Source organism: Crinia signifera, chromosome 11 (assembly GCF_055691185.1).
Source record: "Crinia signifera chromosome 11, ASM5569118v1, whole genome shotgun sequence".
Lineage (NCBI taxonomy): Eukaryota > Metazoa > Chordata > Amphibia > Anura > Myobatrachidae > Crinia > Crinia signifera.
The window spans coordinates 61,027,344-61,047,596 of record NC_139227.1 but is presented as its reverse complement, the minus strand read 5'-3'; the positions used below and the strand labels follow the sequence as shown (position 1 = coordinate 61,047,596).

At 42.7% G+C, this 20,253-nt stretch overlaps 1 protein-coding gene across 3 annotated transcripts in view; it reads left to right on the top strand.

Moving 5' to 3' along the window:
- Positions 1–20,253, top strand: part of LOC146046198 (serine/threonine-protein kinase D1-like) — a 179,286-nt gene that overhangs the window by 128,774 nt on the left and 30,259 nt on the right. For all 3 annotated transcript variants that reach the window (XM_083165423.1, XM_083165421.1, XM_083165422.1), the window contains exons 8-15: positions 1,732–1,879; positions 6,473–6,584; positions 8,484–8,561; positions 10,175–10,439; positions 12,041–12,069; positions 12,846–12,918; positions 14,262–14,368; positions 17,920–18,081. In XM_083165423.1, coding sequence (XP_083021549.1) covers positions 1,732–1,879; positions 6,473–6,584; positions 8,484–8,561; positions 10,175–10,439; positions 12,041–12,069; positions 12,846–12,918; positions 14,262–14,368; positions 17,920–18,081 — 974 coding nt within the window. The remainder of the gene's footprint in view (positions 1–1,731; positions 1,880–6,472; positions 6,585–8,483; positions 8,562–10,174; positions 10,440–12,040; positions 12,070–12,845; positions 12,919–14,261; positions 14,369–17,919; positions 18,082–20,253) is intronic.

The following is a 20,253-nucleotide window of genomic DNA, read 5'->3' as shown; positions in this document are numbered from 1 at the left end:
CTTTAAAGTAAAACCCCACCCAAATATAATTCTCTCTGCACAAGTTATATCTGCCCCACCTGCAGTGCACATGGTTTTGTCCATCGAAAGGTGCCCACACATGGTCCGTTTAATGGACCGTGTATGGGGACCTGAAGAAGGATTTTGTCTGAAAGACTGAACTAAAATAACCCCCTTTGTTCCACACAGAAAATTATTACAAATACAATACAGTTGCCTTCAGGCTATGTGTTGAAGGTGTCTATGAAACATAAATACATTTTATTGTGTCAAATCCCAAGATATCTCATCATGGTATGCAGATTTTCCAAAATACAGAAACATCCAATATCCAAACTAATCAACTTTAAGTCAAAAACCTTTCAGAAAGAAACCAGCTGTTTTTGAGAAGAAACACAATAAGATTGACTACAGCTCTTGATTTTATGCAAATATTTGGGAAATCAGTTTAAAGTTTTTGCAAGCCTTTAGGGAAATTTGAGATTGCCCCAGACAGAACATATTTTTTTCAGGCCTAATTTCAGGCCTAATTCAGAGAAAGAGTTAGATTTGTGTGAGGTGTGTTGAAATTGAAATCCTAATTGTAGCATAATAATGAAGCATCCAGTATTTACCCTGCACAGAAACAAAATACGTCACCTAAATCTATCTCTGCACATATTACATTTGCCCCACCTGCAGTGCACATGGTTTTGCCCATTTTGAGAACAAATTTGTCCTGCGATAAGGTCTGAATTAGGCCCTTCCTCTAATACTTTTGAAATGGAATCTAAAATAGCGCCAGTATAACACTTCCGGCCTCTTTTCACAGGAAGAGCTCTCCTTTGCGATATAAGGACTTCCGGGTTTATGACATAAGAAACACCATCATGCGTGGCCTTTGACTAGTGCAGGGCTGGGCAATAGCGGCCCTCCAGATGTTGATGAACTACACATCTCAGCATGCCTTGCATCAGTTTCCGCATGGCCACATAACAAAATTAATGCAAAGCATCCTGGGATGTGTAGTTCATCAACAGCTGGAGGGCCACTGTTGCCCAGCCCTGGACTAGTGCATGCATGAGCTGCAGGGGACACTAGGAATAAGCTTCTATTAGGCAACATCCTGCATTGATGGCATTGCCTATCGTGTACAAGCTCCTGAATGCTTTGCTTTCTGAATCTTGGTGCATGTAGAGATTGTGTTCATATCTCAAAACAGCATTCTGGAGGTTTGACCACATTTCTGACAATGCCTGCAGTAGATTCACTGGGGCCCACATACTGTATTAACACAGCTGCCTCCAAAGGGAGTCATGCTGTAATTGTTGTGAAAGTCTGCAGTTACAGTTTTGCTGTTTTAGCAAAACTGCAACTGCCGCTGAATCGGCCCCAAGTTTCAATGTTCTTGCTCCATCTATAAAATATATATTGTACAGTATGTTTTACAAGTACATGATGCACTACTAATCTGCTCATTGTTGTCCGTTTCTGTTTAAATTAATAATAATAGATAAGAAATTTGGAGGAGATTTATCAAAGCTTCGATAGAAAATAATAATGGAGAGATAAAGTACCAGCAATTCATCTCCTGTCATAGCCTATAAAGTGACAGAAATTGGTTGGTGTTTTACCTCTCCACAAGCTTTGATAAGTCTCCCCGTCATTTAACCCATCTTCAGGGGTGAACAAGAGAGCAATCAAATAGTGGCAGACTTGTCTCTAATTACATTTCTCGTGTGTACACCATAGATGGAGAAAATTTTAACCATGAAATTGAAGATGAAAGTGACACTGAGAGACCATCCAGCCTCAGTGGAAGTGCACAGGAAGAGGAAGGCATGTCCGTTAAGAGTACAGACAGCACAATTTGTCCATGTGAGAACCCAATGTTTGACAGGTAATTGTAATTGTATACTGCGTACCTTGTATTCTGAAGTATCTGAAGAACAGCGCATGGCTTTACAGATGGTAAATCCTCCATTATAGAAGTCTGCATCTTGCAGTGACTAGAGATAAAACCTTGAAAATCTACATACAATTTGGATATTCAGCTTGAATGTGGTATGACGGCTCGACAGAAAACCGGCATAGTAATTCCGATCACAGGTAGTCCTTGCGGGGGTCCCGACTTCAGCTCAAAGTATTCCCTGCAAGCACACAGTGGATGCTATTTAGGACAGATTAACCTTTATAGAAAAATGGGAGCTGATTTAGACCCTTTCATTCGGGTCCGAATTGGGGCCCACCCCCGAAATTGGGGGTATGCGCATGCACATACCCCAGGAGCTAACGGCTTTTGCGAGTTTCGTTCAGTAAGGGTAGGGAACAGGGCAGCAGCAAGGGAACGCCCAGCATTTTATGGGCTATGTTCGGCACACTATTCTATTCTCCCTCCACACAATGGATGGTAGGGCATGAAATACTCAAAAAAATAAAGAAACAACCCAGGTTGACCTTTTGACTGTGGTTCTTCCCAATGTCGACATTATGCTTGTGTCGACCTTTTGACCCTGTCAACCTTAGGCATGTTGACCTTTTGCCTGTGCTGACCTATGGCCTGTTGACCTTCAGTGGTCAACGCAATGTATGTCGACCTTAATATTGTCGCCCTAATGACCATATACCGTGTACGCTTACACATCTGCTCGCATGCGGAGGAATAATCATTCGATGGTCGCTCACTAAATCAAATGATTTCTCCAGCCTTCGCTCTGAAAACTAAGTCTATACTTACTTTTCAGATGCCCGCTATCTGTCGAGTTGCAAGCGGGCTCTGGCGTCATGTGACATCAGCGACCCACCCCGAGGATGCATGGGCATGCCTGTGTTCACAGGGGTATGCCCAGTATTTCCATTTGCACGCTCATAAAATACTGGACGGTCCCGTGCATCCACCCCCTTCTAACCCATCATTGAGCGAGTGAGTGTGAAACTCCCCGAAGGTGTTCGCTCCTTGGGTTTGCACAAGCACACATTCATGCATGAGCAAACCCCCGCCATCAGGACTGGGGGAGAATCGTACCTGAGCGATCAGGTATAAATTGCCCCCTTACTCTGCAGTTGTGAGCAAAAAGACAGTGATGCCCCAATTGAATCTGCCTAAAAGTGTGCAAGGAGTTGGAGCTCTTTCCTTGAGCAGGGAGTCCAACGCCGTCAGAAGATGGCCTAAGTGACAGGAGCGTTTCTGCCACTGCCTGCAGAATGCTGCTGAATCGCCCACTGCTCCTCGGCTGGTGGTAAACAACACGATCAAGCCAGATAGTGGTCTTAGATTTTAAACTGATTAAAACATATACAGATCACAGCACAATTTCAGACCAACTCAGTGCTGCACCAGTCGCCTACTGATCCTCAGCTGGTGGTAAACATAATCAAACCATCACCATTCATTAATCCCACTGCCTAGAGTCATTCATGGGGTAACTGGACTTGTCTTTAAATGCACACAACTGTTTGCATTCTTGACAGTGGTAATAATAAATTATAATCAATCACAGAGCTGACCAATCCCATTGCTGAGAGTAATTGCTTGCTGCACCAATCGCCCACTGCTCTTTGGCTGGTGGTAAACAACACGATCAAGCCAGATAGTGGTCTTATTAGATATTAAACTGATATATGCAGATACACAGCACAGCACACTCACAGACCAACTCAGCGCTGCACGAAACACCCACTGCTATTCGGCTGCACATCGTAAACATGATCAAGCCAGATAGGGGTCTTATTGGGGCCTAGTTTTTCAAGCTGCCATCCTGTCTGCCGCTGCAGTGCCACTCCTAGATGAGCCACGTGCCTGTGCTGCACACTTGTGTGGCTTAGCATAGTTATTCAGCTACCTCGGTGCAACCTTTTGCCCTAAAAACAATAATGTGAGGTGTTCAGAATAGCTGGGAAATTAGTGGAAATTAATGTTATTGAGGTTAATAATAGCGTAGGAGCAAAAAAATTTTTTGCCCGTTTTTATGCTTTTTAACAAAAAAATCAGAACCCAAAACGTTTAGGGGCTGTTTTGGCAAAACCCATTAGAACCCAAAACTTGAAGGTAATCAGAACCCGAAACCCAAAAACTGGCCGGTGCACATCACTAATTCCAGGTGGCATAATAAGTAAGAGGCAAGTACAGTATAATGCCCCTTTCCCAATGCAGCTAAAAAACTGTAAATTGCCGATTTTCAGCGCAATTTACCGTTTTAAGGTTGCAGTGGGAAAGTGCCAGAGTTGAAATACCGTTTAAAGCTAAATGGTATTTCAACCCGTTTTTAAAGCACGTCCTACTGTACACGTTAAAATAATGTTTAAGAGGCAGTGGGAATGCCTCTTAAACGTTATTTAGCCTCCAGGCAGTCCCAGTGCCTGATGAGACCTAGTAGTTCTCACTTTGTGCATGTGTAATGAATGCACATGCATAATAAAGAGCCGCTCATTACATATGCGCATATGTAATGAGCGGCTCATTATTATGCACGTGCACTCATTACATATGCGCAAAGTGAGAACTACTAGTTCTCATCAGGCACTGGGACTGCCTGTACCCTGCATGGACCCCGCTGCCTCCCCACTGCCCTGCATCCCCGTGCAGGTAAGTACAAGGGGAGGGGAGGTGGGGGCACAGGGCAGGTATGGGGGGCTAGGCACTCTTTACACTTGGGGGGGGAGGGATTAGGCACTCTTTATACTGGGGGGGGGGTTTAGGCACTCTACATTTTACACGGTTCACTGCAATGGGAATGGTACTTAAATGGTATTTAAAACGTTAATCTGCTGCAGTAGGAATGCTAATACCGTTTTAAATACCATTTAAGATTACCAGTACTTTAAACTGGTCTGCAGTGGGAAAGCAGCATTAGGGGGTTACTATTGTGTTGCATGATTTTTATAAGGGGTATATGGTGTGGTAAACTTAGGTGATCACATAAAAGATGTTGAAATGTTGTCTTCCAAGTTTTGTTGCCGCCTCACCCTGCAAGTATCTCAGGACATAGGCGTCCTGCGGGTGCACCTTTGGAGAGCACCCGGCAATATATCTCCCTGCGTGTCGAAATTTGTACAGGAAATTTGTATATATTTAATAGGTTTGGAGCCTTATCTGTGCCGCCTACTTTCCTGCGACCGTACAGAATGGACTCACCCCTAAGGAGGTAACCCAGATTTGGGATACCAAAGTGTCGGGGAAGATATTTTGTGTGTGTATGGATATATATAAGTGATTTGAAAACAGTTAATAAACTGAAAACTCGTCAGATGGAGTAGTCATATCCCTTATTAGTCCGAGTGCTGCACCTCTACCTTGGCTATATATATATATATATATATATATATATATATATATATATATATATATATATATATATATATATATATATATATATATATATATATATATAAATATATATATATATATATCTCCAAGGAATCGGACGACACTCACAAGTAAATTCCATTAGTGCTGGGGTGTACACTCAAAATATCCTTTTGTATAGAATGGATATCTAATTTATACGTGGGTACAGATAGAGGCCACTCTCCAGACTGAAGGCAAAAATCAATGAATACTTTATTTAAGATAAAGTATTTATTAACTTTTGCCTTCAGTCTGGAGAGTGGCCTCTATCTCTACCCACGTATATATATATATATATATATATATATATATATATATATATATATATATATATATATATATATACATACATACATAGCACTCTTTGGCTGGAGGGAGTGTGTATATATATTGTCTGATGCTCTCAGTGCTGGCAATACATGGTTAGCACTTCAGCCCAAAGTCTGCAGCCGCCGCTGGAAGGTAAGTATATCTGTAGCTTCTATTTTCCCTCTTTTTTCTGTGCCAGGCCCTTGCATATGCCAACCTCTTTACCATTTTCCACCCCCTTTGCATTTTTCCTATGCCAGCCCCCTGCCCTTTTCAGGCATATATAATTAGTTGAAAGTATTTACACAAATAGAGACACACCCATGAGCAGACCACCCAACCAGAACACTGGTCACACCCCCCACATTATTAGGTGCTGGCCACAACCCCTATTAATGCGCATAATAGGCCCTTGATAATTTTCAGCTCCAGGCTCATTTAGACCTTAATCTGGCACTGGGTCCTTAGAGAGAAAGTGGAAAGAACTAAAGTACCAATATCAGCCACTGTCCAGCGTCCAGTGTGCTGTTGGAAGCTACTTCACACAGACCAATATATCATAAGATTGCATTTATAAACATGTCCAATAATAGGATCATTATTATGCGGCATTGAGATGGGTGTCACACCATACATGCTAAAATATCATATAGCCAGCATACCTACAGTAAAAAAAGAGTTGCAAAATATTAAAATGGCACTGATACAATAATTTATCTAGGAAGGAAATTATTGAGTGCTGATACAGTATATTAGTTTGCTGATGTGATAGGATTCCATGGTAAATCCCATTATTGTATTTAACTTAACTAAGAATTCCTTTCTCTCTTTGATCAGTAACTTCATCCCACTCATGAGAGTGGTACAGTCAGTCCGATACAACAAGAAGAAGAACAGCTATGTGCTTATGGAAGGCTGGCTTGTCCATTTCACTAGCAAGGACAGCATGGTGAGTAAAACATCTCTTTTTTGGTCCAGTTCTAAACACATATCATAGAGTTCACAGAGGTAATTTACTAGTAGGTTTGTCTAATTACTTTATCTCATCTGCATACTTACACAATCTGCTCCCTCATGCTACATATCACAGGGGTTGTTTACTTAACAAGTGACCTTGGTCTTCTTTTCTTATCATACTGAATAAGGTACAGTCATGATGTAAGTTGCAATAAGCACATATCCAATCCTGTCAGCGTTCTGCATAGAACAACAATGGCAACAAATGTTGTTTGAAACTCGTAGTAATATGAGTTTCTTACCAATCTGAAATTGAGCAGATATATAAAAATAAATCCACTTTTTGTGCACTCTTATGGGGAGATTTGTCAAGCAGGCTATGCTAGTAAAGGGCAATAACAGTACAAGCTGATTGGTCACAAGATTTGATACATCTCCCCCTTAGATTTTTATGGGGTTGATATATGACTAAATATGGGCTTCTTCAAAAAATCTGGCTTTATTGGGTGGGTATTCTAACCAATACCTTTTACCACCCTGGGTGGGATGTATTAAATGCAAAAGTCTACAAAATGTAGCCATATTCCCCATATGTACAATGCTCTGAAATGTGATATATTCCAGAGCTTGGACCTGGTGAGTAATTACCGAATATAAGCTTATAGTCTTCTCTTCACAATTCCCCCTCAGAAAGATCCAATTGGATCCCTCCCAGCAGCCACCACATCACACTGCATTTGCACACAAGGACTCCAGGGTCCTAAACCCTGAAGTTTTCTATTTCAAAAGACAGCTCTCATCTGGGGGATGGGGGGCTGTTCTTTGCATATTTCTAGGTGCATACCGAAGTTATTAATGTTGATGTGTACCAGAAAAGTGGTGGTATGCGATGCATAGTACATCCTGACCCCCGTACCTTTCTGCTGGGGGACCAGGCACAGCCCTTAGCACATGGCTTCAGACTATTATTTGGTTCTGTCATGGTTACATTTTTATAATCATTTCCAATTTGCAGAGACAGATGTTTCTTCTAGCCAATTGTAGAGGTACTGTACACTTATGTATTAGTACAATGGGTGGCAATGACTGTGGGCATGCAAGATTGAAGGTTCCATGCAGCTGGTTGTGAATATGGGCTATCTGTAGTATTGTTTTTTATTCTACAGCTAAATCTAAAACCAAGATTTCAATCAACTTTATCTTAACAAGGTGCTCACAATTTTAAGAGCGTATACTCAACAAAAGATATACAGATAATGTCCTGGTTTGTATTTAACTTGAGAAACCAGAATTGTGAGGCAACAATGGAATCTACTGCAAATGACTCTCTCTATTATACTGTTTTCTACAAATACAAAAACACAACCTTTTTATAAGTAGGGCAGATTTCCAGGGTGAAAGAAGTTGAACCTGGTGATTTTACCCCTTTCATTCTTACGATCTTTACATGAGCAATCTACTATGCTAGTGCACTGTAGACTTATTAATATTTATATTAATATTTATTTCAAACCAATTTGGGAACAGTGGCAGTGTGCAGATACAGTTACGTGGAGGTATTTGACACTCTTGGTCTGAGTCAGCCTCATTGCTTGCTCTTAAATAAATATGCGTCTTTGCATGTTGTCAGAGAGGGCTACATCTATGTAGATGCACTACTACAATCTGTCCACTTGTGGAAGTAACTGGTATCACTATCAGTGAGCATTTGCATCATGGGCTTGTAGGCAGAACTGTAGGCTACTCAGGCGAGTGCATGCAGGATCTCTGCCTACACTTACCCACGGAGCACACAGTACAGAAACTCACTAGTCCTATCCACAAAATAGTCTTACGTGCTACACTAAACCAGCCCATCCATGTGTAATGGTGACCTATTTTGCCTCCACAGAGGAAGAAGCATTACTGGCAGCTGGATAGTAAAACTATCACCTTATTCCATAATGAGGCTGGTGGCAAGTTTTACAAGGTGAGCAAATATTGTAATACTGTGTTCCCATACCTGATAATAAGTTATGTTGTACCTACATTCTCACATGTCTATCTTGTATATCATCAATATACCTACTGTATATATTGCTAAGCCACTGACACTTTATTTACTAAAACTTCTAAAACATCATATAACTTACTCTGTGGCACAGAAGTAATGCCAAATACTCAATAATAGCTCCAATGCCCTCCCCTCTAAGGTCGTTCTGGAGTAACCCTGATTTTCTGCCTGGACCACCCACATCTACCTTCTCTGGTCTAGGACAGTTATTACATTTCTTTATCATATTGTTGTCAGAGGTATATTCCGCACTTCGCAGCAGCTTCAGGAGCTTAGACAGCTTAGACATTTCATTCACACAAACCCCATTAACTTTTCTCTAGAACACCCAGACCCTTCTAACAACATGGTCGCACTGCTTGTTCACCTCATGGCTCATCTCATTCTAGTAGAACACTTTCCTTCTGAAAGATAAGGTCACAAGTTGTATAGGAAGGCAGATGCTTCTTGGTTTTTAATTCTAAATGTCTATAAACTATTATAGATATGGGGCCAGATGCAATCGGCTCCTGCCTGCCATATCAAAGACTGTGTTTGAAAAATGTCAGATAGGAGCAGATTGGTTGGTTGTTTATCACTCTCCATTTGATCACTTTTGAAGCTTAGTGTATCTGGCCAATGGTATGTCGTCCCAACCATATGCAACAATATTTTGACTCTGTTCAGCCACTGGGTCCTTCTTCCATATCTGGTGGACCAGTTCTATTCTTCAGACATTTTGGCTAAAAGTTTGATCCCTCCTGAACTTCAGTTCTGGATCTTGATCTCTCTCTTATTTTCAAGCATACAGATTTCCTGTTCCCTGGACTTGATAAAGGTACTTGGGGGTAGGGGGGGCTCTGAGACCCTCTTTGGAATGCTGCTGAGGGGCAAAAGTGTCCCTCTTTGCAGTCCACGGTTACCGTTTTCACACCACCCGGATTTGTCCCGCCCATGTCCCCATGTCCCCACAATTTACTATGTCAACAGTTTGTTGGCCCAGAATGGACCAGAATTGTCCTATAAGGTTGGCATTGGATTTGGAAATAATATCTAATCATTGGAAAAAAGTACCATACTGTATAAAAATATATATATAATTTACTATAGTAGATTCATAAATGGAAGGCCTAGTAAGTAAAATAATGTAATTATCAGAAAGGGATGCGGTCAATTTGCCGGCGGTCGGGATCCCGGCGTTCAGAATCCTGACACTGGAATCCCGACCGCCGAAATCCCGAAACTTTCTCCCTCCGTGGGTGTCCACGACACCCATAGAGGGAGAATAAAATAGCGTGCCGAGCGTAGCGAGGCACCGGGCCTGCTGCGTGGCGAGCGCAGCGAGCCCGCAAGGGGGGGCGATCCACGTTCCCCCCATGTCGGGATTTCGGCGGTCGGGATTCCAGTGTCGGGATTCCGACCGCCGGGATCCCGACCGCCGGGATTACGTATCGGATCCATCAGAAATACTTCTTCAAATAAATAGATACATTCTTAGAAGACAGATTTGTTTCTGAAATGCATAACATTTAATCCAAACCTGTTTTTAGGAGTTGGCGCTATCTGATATCCTTCATATTGAGGCATTTGATAAAAAAGTAAATGAGCTCACAAAGGATGGGGAAACACCTCACTGCTTTGAGCTACTGACAGACGCCTTAGTGTATTATGTGGGAGAGCGTCGGCCCAGTACACAAACTGGTCAGAGTCGGGCAGATTCTGGAGATACTTGGTATAGAATGATCCGTCAAGCCCTGATGGCAGGAATGAATGAGAGCACCACACCAAAGGATTTAGCTCCATCAAGTATTCCAGGTGAGGTATTCAGTGACTGTTATATTGCTTCTTAAGAGTACAATTATTATCAGAGGAGATTTTTTAATTTCTTATGCAAGAAATGCAATTCCCCAATGCTGGTTCGATTTGCCAATTGATGGACTCTGAAGGTCAGTGATTTGTATGGAATTGGCAAAATATAGAAAGTTATAAATTCCCAACTACCGATTCCAATCTTTTTGAGATCGTTATCTGCGAGTCAAGGGTTTTGACTCACCCGGGGCTGCTTTTGCTCATTTGGTGTTGGTGGGGGACCTCATACCGGTTTTAAATTATTTAGTTATCTTATTTGTTTACACAGAGATGCCTGCACAGATCTGACTGATCCATGAAGGCCGTAGCTAAATAATCATGGAAAATGTGGAGAGTTTTCCATTTGTGTCTTCTGTTGAATTCGTAGCCAAATTCAGCAGTATGAATGTTAGTAAATGAGCACACCACCATAGAACTCATGGAAATATACGGCCAAGTTCTATCAATGGTGTACTCATTCGCACTCCCGAATTCAGCTGAAGTTGCTAGTGATGACGTCACTGATTGTGGATGCACTCTTGCTTTCGGATACCACTGTGTTCATTTGGTTTGTGGAAATATAAGGTGGATCAGTTTTGTAACTGCTTATGCCCTGATGACGATATAATAAATATACAAGTTCCTTAAATTATTACTGGAGTGCTGCCGACAATGTATACATTGTACCAATTTTCGCAGGACAGTCCATTTTTTTCTGGCACTGTTAAGGTGCCCATACACTTGTGCGATCAGATGCAATGCCTCATCGCACCTGATGGCAACTGAAATGCTTTTCTCCAGAACCCGATGTCGCATGCCACCTGCGATGACACATCAGGTGCTGGAAGAGGGCTGGTGGACGGTGATGTAGTGGAGCTGGTCGCTGTCTGCAGGCGGAGAGCTCTCTCAGGCAATTTGAGGGCCACCTAGTCTTTTGAAATCTTTTCTTTTAAATTCTGCCGCCCGTCATAAGCTCCGCTGACTACCACCTGCCACCAGCCCTACTGCCACCCGCTGCTAGCTCCACTACACAGCCACCCGCCAGCCCTCCTGCTAGCAGCTCTGCTACACCACTGCCCACCCTGCTGACTACCGCTGCCGACGTGGGATTCGACCGGCGGGCCCACGCATCCCGTCAGGTGACACATGCGATAGCATGCAATCCATGTGATTTGTCGAAAACCCCATGGATCGCACGTAATATCTCACATGTGTATGGGCACCATTACCCTGTCCATTTCGCGAGTCATAGTGTTTTGCAGTGGGGGGATTTTGGGAGGACCCCTGTCACTTGCTGCTCTGTTTCGGGGAGCAGCACATGCAAGCAGCATCTATTCATGGGAGAGAGGGACAAGAGGCACAGCCAGCAACTCCCGTAGCAAACAAAAGCAAGATCATATATTAGTGAATTAGCTTACTTGGCTGTTTTATATTTGGATTTACAGGTACTGTAAGCAGTGGTCCTCTTTCAGGTATCTTTTGTAGTCAATATCCAATCATTTTGTTTTAGGTTTTGCCACTTGTTTGTAGTATCAGTGTTATAGATGTTTATTTTATCTTTTCTTTAGGGGAATATCTGGCACCACAGCAGAATTTGGTGAGTTCATCAGTTTGCAACTCATTGTAATCACATTGGTTCTAGTTTTCCACTAGTTTAAAGAGCATTTGTTTGACAATAAAAGGAGAATACATGAAAATGAACATGTGCTTTTACTGTTTATTCATGTGTTGCATTGATGTACAAAAAAGACCATGAAGAGCTCTTTTTGTTCACTGCTATCCTCCCTACTGGAGTTGTTAGTTAATTTATTTATACCCCTTTCTCACAGAAATGCAAATTATCGGGTTAATCATTTCTACCCTATAATGTGCCGTTCAACACTGGTTATTTTCTTGTGTGAAAGGGTCAACCCAGGCAGAAATTCCTGGGACTTTGTCCCAGGAATTTATCAGGTTTGAAGACCTGAGAATTTTGACCCTTGGCGACGCTTTCACACAGAAGAAATACCAGTGTTAATCGGCAAATTACTGGGTAGAATATGTTTAACGTGGTTATATGCTTTTCTGTGTGAGGCTGAGACCTGCAAAACAAACCGGCACTCAAATGCCAAGTAAAACCCAGGATTTAGGGGCTATTCTGTCTGAAAGTGGTATTACTAAAGCTTCAAAAATTCACTTACATGCAGGCACATTTGGTGCAATCAATAAAACCTACAACTGTGGACGTAAACTAGTATATTATGCTCCCTTGGATGATACCTCTACATGGGGTAATCTATTCACTGTAATTCATTAAACCTCAATCAGCTTGCATAATATTTCTCCAAATAAAGAACACAGTCATAGGCACATAATATATTATTCTTATTCTAGGATATCAGTCATATGTACCAGATCTTCCCCGATGAAGTTCTAGGCTCAGGGCAATTTGGCATTGTGTATGGTGGTAAGTGTTAATTTCACATTCCATGTTATTTGATGAAATAGGAAGCAGTATTCAGTTTGGCCCTTATTCAGATCTGATTGCAGTACAAATTTGTTTGGAAAATGGGCAAAACCATGTGCACTGCAGGTGAGGCAAATGTAACATGTGCAGATCTGAATAAAGGCCTATATCAGGACAGCTGATTCTTAGTAAAGCAATTGAAATGTGCTTATAAAAGGATGATTCATTTAGTTTTAGAAATCTGACCGCTCAAAGTCTAGTGTGTAATCCATGTATTTAGTACATAAGACTAGATTATATTACATTTTCAGCTCAAAGTTACAGTCATTCCATGGACAGTAATTATTTAGATGAACTTATATCCACAAATTCATACATTAATATTTTTTCAAGTTGGGAGATCCACTTATCATAGCAGCAGCTTTACAGGAGAGATGGACTTGGGGCATTTGCCCACAGTGACAGCAAACTGGAGGTGTGACTTGTGGCTGCATCATTCCATGAAGCCACACCCCTTTTGCAGATGTAATGCCCCTTATTAAGGAATATCGATTGGGACATCTAGAATGTTGGGAATTATAAGTACATACCAGCATAAGAGGTATCCGATAAAATCCCACTCAGAAAGAAGCCCAGATGGCGGTGCCTTTTGGGAGAAATGTATCAAAACTTCTAAAGTGTGGCCAATGGGAAAGTTGCCCATAGCAATCAGTCAGTTTCTTCCAGCCAGGGCCGCCACTAGAAATGTTGGCGCCCACCCACCCCCCCCCTGTCAGCCCGCCAGCACACAACCCCCCCCTCCCCCCAAATTACCATTACTTACCAGCAGCAACCAGCAGTGGCAGCGCTGCATCTCCCTTTTCACGTACGGTCGGTATCTCACACTGCACAGTGCAGTCTGCAGAGCGCCGAGCCCCTCTGAATCCTAAGTTCGGCACTCTGCAGGCTGCATGGTGTATTGTGCGTGCCTGGATGGGGGGCCGTCGGGTGGGAGAGGTATTGTGCGGGTGCGGAGGGGGTGGCGCTGTGCCACATTGGGCAGCTGCCCGGGCCCCTCCAGAGGCCAGGGCCTGGGACAGCTGCACCCCCCTGTCGGCAGCCCCGATGGTAGCTAGAGGCTGATTCATTGTTATGGGCAACTTTTCCACTTCTCTACTCTTAGTAGTTATGTACAAAGTTTTGGGGGATTTTTATTATGTAAATTCATCTGTTTTACATTCTTTATGAATTGTATTTTTTGTGTTTTCCTTGCTATTATAACTGTGACCAAACTCAATCATTTTGAAAATAAAAAAGCGTACAATGCATAAATATATGTTTTACTATTTGTTTCTTTGTTTTAGGAAAGCATCGAAAAACTGGGAGAGATGTTGCAGTGAAGATTATTGATAAACTCAGATTTCCTAGTAGACAAGAAAGTCAACTCAGAAATGAGGTGGCCATACTGCAGGTAAAGCTACTGGCTGTATTGATGCATTTGATAATTTCTTAGTATATAGTATAGTATATAACTTAGATAGCTGTGTCCACTGGACCTGATAAAGAGTTGATCATAAAAGCAAAATCTTTCTCAAATGGACCAAACCATGTTGCAGTTCAGAGGGGGCATGTAACATATGCAGACACCATTAGATTTGGGTGGGATGTGCTCAAAATAAAATCTAAATTGCAGTGTAAAGCAGCCAGTATTTACCCTGCACAGAAACAAAATAACCAGTGGCGCAAGGAAAAATTATTTCCAAAAGTAGGCATGGCATGGTCATATGAAACTAGACGAGTGGTTACATGACAATAGGGGCATGGCCACATTATGCCACGCATCCTAATGAATCTTACACATACCACATGCCGTAATGGCCATTACACATTATGCCCCACACGGTAATGCCCAATACACATTATGTCCCACACTGTAATGCCCAATACACATTATGCACCACACTGTAATGCCCATTACGCATGACTCCACACACTGAAATGCTCATTACATATAATGCCACATAAGTTCCACTTACCCACATGCTCATTGCTAGGAGTTTCTTTCTCAATGCCAGGGGCTTCATGCTCGATGTCATGGGGGATTACATACTTGTTGCTATGGGGGATAACATGCTCATTGCCAAGGGGTTTCATGTTCATTGTCACAGGGGATTACATGCTCTGCTAAGGGCGGGTCATGCTCGTTGCCATGGGGGAGTGAGGCTCACAGTGACAGCCGCAAGCCCGGAAGAATGGAAGTGATGTGACAGCCGGACGGAGGGCGGTGTTCTGCCCGGCTGTCTTCTGAGCTATTCCGTGGCTGTTTGAAACCACTTTCCCCAAACTTCAGCTGCTGATTTTGCTTGCTGTTTCACACGGCAGAACGGAAGCAATGTGACAGCCGGGCAGAGAGCGATGGGCTGCCTGGCTGTCTTCTGAGCAGGTCCACGGCTATTTGAAATGTCGGGTCGCCAGCCAATAGGAGCTGTTCCTGATTGGCTGCCGGGCCGCGAGCTCCTATTGGCTGGCAACGCAGCGCGATATTTCAGATAGCCGAGGACCTGCTCAGAAGACAGCTGGGCAGCCCACCGCACTCTGCCTGGCTGTCACATCACTTCCGTTCTGCTGGGTGAGTCAGCATGCCAAAGCACCAGCTGCAGGGGGAAGTGGTACGGCATACCTGCAATATATTTCTTACAGGTACGCCATACCCCCTTACTTGCACCACTGAAAATAACTCGCCTAAATCTGACTCTCTCTGCAAATGTTACATTGCTCCACCTGAAAATGCACATGGATTTTCCCGTTTGAGAAAGATTTTACTTTTATGATCAGCTCTGACTGATAATTATTGAACTATTTCTTTGTCCAGTCAGCTAAAATTTTCTAACTGTATGAGTATATTCACTATAAAAATCTAACATATATTGTTTCAAACTGAAGCACAGTCAATGCCTGATATATCTACAGATATATTGGAGCATTGTGCTGTGTTTACTTTCTGCAGAGCCCAATGTCACAGCTGGGTGGGCAAATTCAATTGTCCACCCAACTGCATTACAGAGACCAATATATTGAGCAGCCAATTAGTATATATATGCATATACCTTTGCAGCCGTCCGTTCACTGCTATAACATATCTGTCAAGTGTGTATCCAGCCTTAGATGTTCAAATGCTTTGAAGCAAAATTATACATTGTTAGTAAAAAAAATTCTACCTGTTACTAACTATTTTATGTTGCTCAATAGATAATACTTTTAGATGAGTATTTAGAAAAGCAAAGAAAATTGAATCCACATACAACCATGACAAGTTTTTAGAAATGTGCCCTGCCAGTGGCGTAGCTAGATAGATACATGTGGGCCCCATAGCAAAAGTTTGTAAGGGCCCCTATTCATCAACTAATGCTGAAAAATGTATATGCACATGATACTTTGAAAGGCAAAGTGGGCCCCTCTCAGCTCTGGGCCCCATAGCAGCTGCACCCCCTGCACCTATGGTAGTTACACCCTCCTCCACCCCAACCCAAGTTCACAATATGTAACATGGCAGTGGGTGACAGGAGAGGCAGAGGGTGACAGGTAGAGGCAGGGGGAGGCAAAGTGTTACAGGAAAAAACATTGGGTTACAGGAAGAGGGTGACAGGAGTAGCAGTGGGCCCCTTAGTCCGCAGGGGGCCTGTTGCACTGCATCTGCTACACCAATTGTAGTTCCACCTATGCTGCTATTGCTTAAAGGAAGTATGGTCCATCCATGTATACCACTGTTTTTCCAGAATGCCCACAGAATTCTCTGGTTTTAAAGTAGATTCCCATTACCCAGCAGATAAGTGCGGATGGGATGGGGGGTTGACTCTCTCTATTCTCCATGCACTACTTTAGCAGCAGTGTTTTTATATCAAAGTTAGATTTTTTTTAAAGACATCAATCATTTGCAAGCTATGCTTTTGCTTTGTTAATAATTGCCCCTTTAAAAAGAAACATCAGAGTTCAGCCAGCATCCCTCACCTAACAGACGCCATTACATATGCTCCATTATGTTGGTCATAGAGTTTTCTTTGCTGCTTCTCATGTGCGGCCTCAAAATGGACTTTCATTGTTTTTTATGTCGGTCAATTAGCAATATCTTCACATGTGTGTATTGTCATTGTCCGATAGATTCTGTGATGTCCTGTCATACAACAGGATCTCTCCAACTTTGAAAACCAAAGGGAAGATACATCAAACTTTGGAAAGGGATAAAGTAGAAAGAGATAAAGTACCAACCAATCAGCTCCTGTCATTGAAAGTACAGCCTGTAAAATGGCTGGTACTTTCTTAATATACACTTTGGGGCTGATTCAGACCCACTTATAGCGGGCCATATTTGACACCTTTCCCGATGTTTGGGGTTTGTGCATGCGTGTTTGTGCGCATGTGCAAACCCCGGGAGCGAATGGCTTCAGTGGGGGGGTGGGCGGGGGAGGACAGGGGGCTGGGTCAGGGGAACACCCTGTGTTTTATGTGCGCCCCCATGAAAACGCTGGGTGGAACGCAGGTGGACCGATGCCTGCTCGGTGCGGGTCGCTGATGTCACATGATTTTTTATGATGATTATGATTATCACTCTGGATAAATTGCTATTTTCCTAAAACAATAAAAAAGAAATCACCTTGGGTGTGATGAAAAGGGGATGTCAGCGACTGCCCCCATTTCAGTCATCTCTATTTAAAATAAAAATCAGTTTTCACTTACTTTTATTTCCGAAGGGAAGAAAAATCAATTGTTGGTTGGCGGCGTCAAATTATATCTCTCCCTTCTGGCTGCATTCTCCTACGCATGCTAGCGGGGGGGGTGACTGGACGTTCGGCGGGTGGCGCTGACCTGTTCGCTAGGCTGCTTGTATATACACCCTAGAGAACAGGTCTGAATCAGGCCCTTTATCTCTATCCTAGGCTTGATACATATGAATGTCAGGTTTTGTCCCATACAAGACTATCATGCTGTACTGCCTGATAACAGTATGACTCTTTGTTCCCTCAGAACCTGCGCTTTGCTGCTGTTGTTGACCTTGAAGCTATGTGTGAGACTCCAGAGCGGATTTATGTGGTGATGGAAAAGCTGCATGGTGACATGCTGGAAATGATCCTGTCCAGTGATAAGGGCAGACTTCCTGAGAGGATCACCAGGTTTATTGTAACTCAGGTAAAATGATGTATGAAAAAGATCCGATTTTAAATTCAATAATTTTTATTGACTTTTGGTATACGTGTGAACATAAACTAAAAGCTAAGAGCGTACTCAGAAGGATAGTAAGGCGGCAAAGGCACATACATAGTCATTACACCAAATAACAATATATAACTAAAATCTCGGGGTTCAGTGCGCTTAACAAAACCAAATGCAGCTTAACATAACATATATAAAGTGAATTCCCCCATCCACTTAGTCAATCATACTAAGTGGATAGTTTAGGTATGTAGGATAGGGGTGTTGTCTGTACAGCCCAGCAGAAGCAAATCTTCTGCAGTGAGCATGCCCAGACTTCAGTGAGTCACTCAGGGGTAGATTTATTATAGCGGCGCTAAAAGCAGGAACACAAGCAGGAGGGGAGAGCGACAAGATCTACTAAGATCTTGCCCGCCGAAGCGGGGGAGCGCTAACTCCCCCCTCCGGCGATGCCTCCTCCAGCTGACACTGCATCAGTTAACACTGACACGCTGTCTGCTTCTCCCTGGCCGGCTCGACTGCGCATGCGCAGGATCTCGCTACTCACGCGAGATCCCCAGCGCAGCTCAGAGCCAGCAGTAGGGACAGCCCTGTCCCTGCTGTGGCCATAGGGCATCGCCACCTGCGGCTGTCGAAGTCGATAGCTGCAGGCGGCGGAACGGTCAGCGATGCTGACAGTTCATAAATTGGGCAGGAGGCAGGCGCGCAGCACGAAATATCGTAGCTGCGCTATGCCTCCTGCCCCACACCGCCGCAAGCTAGACACCAGCTCAGCGGTGTGATAGATAAGGGGAAGCGCTATCCCTTGCCATAAGGCACGGGGATACCGCATATTCCCCTGATCGTCAGTTAATAAATCTACCGCTCAGTGTGATGCAGCTGAAGGAAGGTATGCATTGCACCAGAGAGGTGCATGGAAGTTTTATTATTTTTATAATATTTGAGCCTCTTTGAATGATATTTATTTAAACTATTATTTGTGTGTAGATCTTTAATAGAAGTATAATTTTCTGTACTTTAATTAATATTAAAGTTATTCAAAGTGTGTATTTTTCTCCGTACCTGTGTTTAAGTGCATATGGGTACATCATTTGTTTACAGTATATGCACAAAAAAACTGGTACAGAGCAATCACAATCAAGGTTACTTTATTCCACAGTTTAAGGTGATATAAAGTAGATTATCTGTATGTTGTGTTCCGTTTGCAATGAGCAGTACCCAGGCAATTGCAGCCCCCCTTAAGTCTAAAGGCAGGAACCGCCACTGCTAATGACCTTAATCTGGGTGAACCCCAGCACTCCCACGTCAACAATGTAGAAAACCTTTCTCCTAGGTCATTACTTATCGTGTATGAAGGAGTATACATAAAGAATAACAGGGCACATGACGGAAAGGGTCGTCAACCTAACATCCCTTAGCTAACTAAACTCTATGCTTGCACGGTGGCCACAGCAATATGGTGACAGGTGTACTTGCAAAGTGCTGTATATGCAGAGTCCCAGTGTGTTAAAGAAAGGATAGGCAGCCTTAAGTTTGTGCAGGCAGGATATGGATAGTGTCACCCTTTAACCCCTTCCTGACACAGCCAGTTTTTGCGTTCCTGACAGAGCAATTTTTTTCAAATCTGACATGTTTCACTTAAGTGGGGATAACTTTTTTTTGCTTTTACTTATCCCAGTGATTTTGAGATTGTTTTCTCGTGACACATTGTACTTCAAGTTAGTGGTAAATTTGGGTCGATACAGTCTGTGTTTTTTTGTGAAAAATACCAAAATGTCGTGAAAAAATGGAAAATTTACCAATTTGCAAAATGTCACATTTTCTGCTTGTGAGACAAATAAACATTAGTTAATAACTAACAAAGACCATATGTCTACTTTATGTTGCAATCATTATTTCAACCTCCTTTTCATTTTTTTGGACACTAGGAGGCTTCAAATATGAATAGCAAATTCTCAAATTTTCAAGAAAATTTCAAACACTGATTTTTTTAGGGACCAGTTCAGTTCTGATGTGACTTTGAGGGACTTGTATGTGAGACACCCCCATAAATGATGCCATTTCAAAAACTGCACCCCTCACAGTATTCAAAACAGCATTTTGGAAGTTTGTTAACCCTTTATGTGTTTCACAGGAATTAAAACAAAG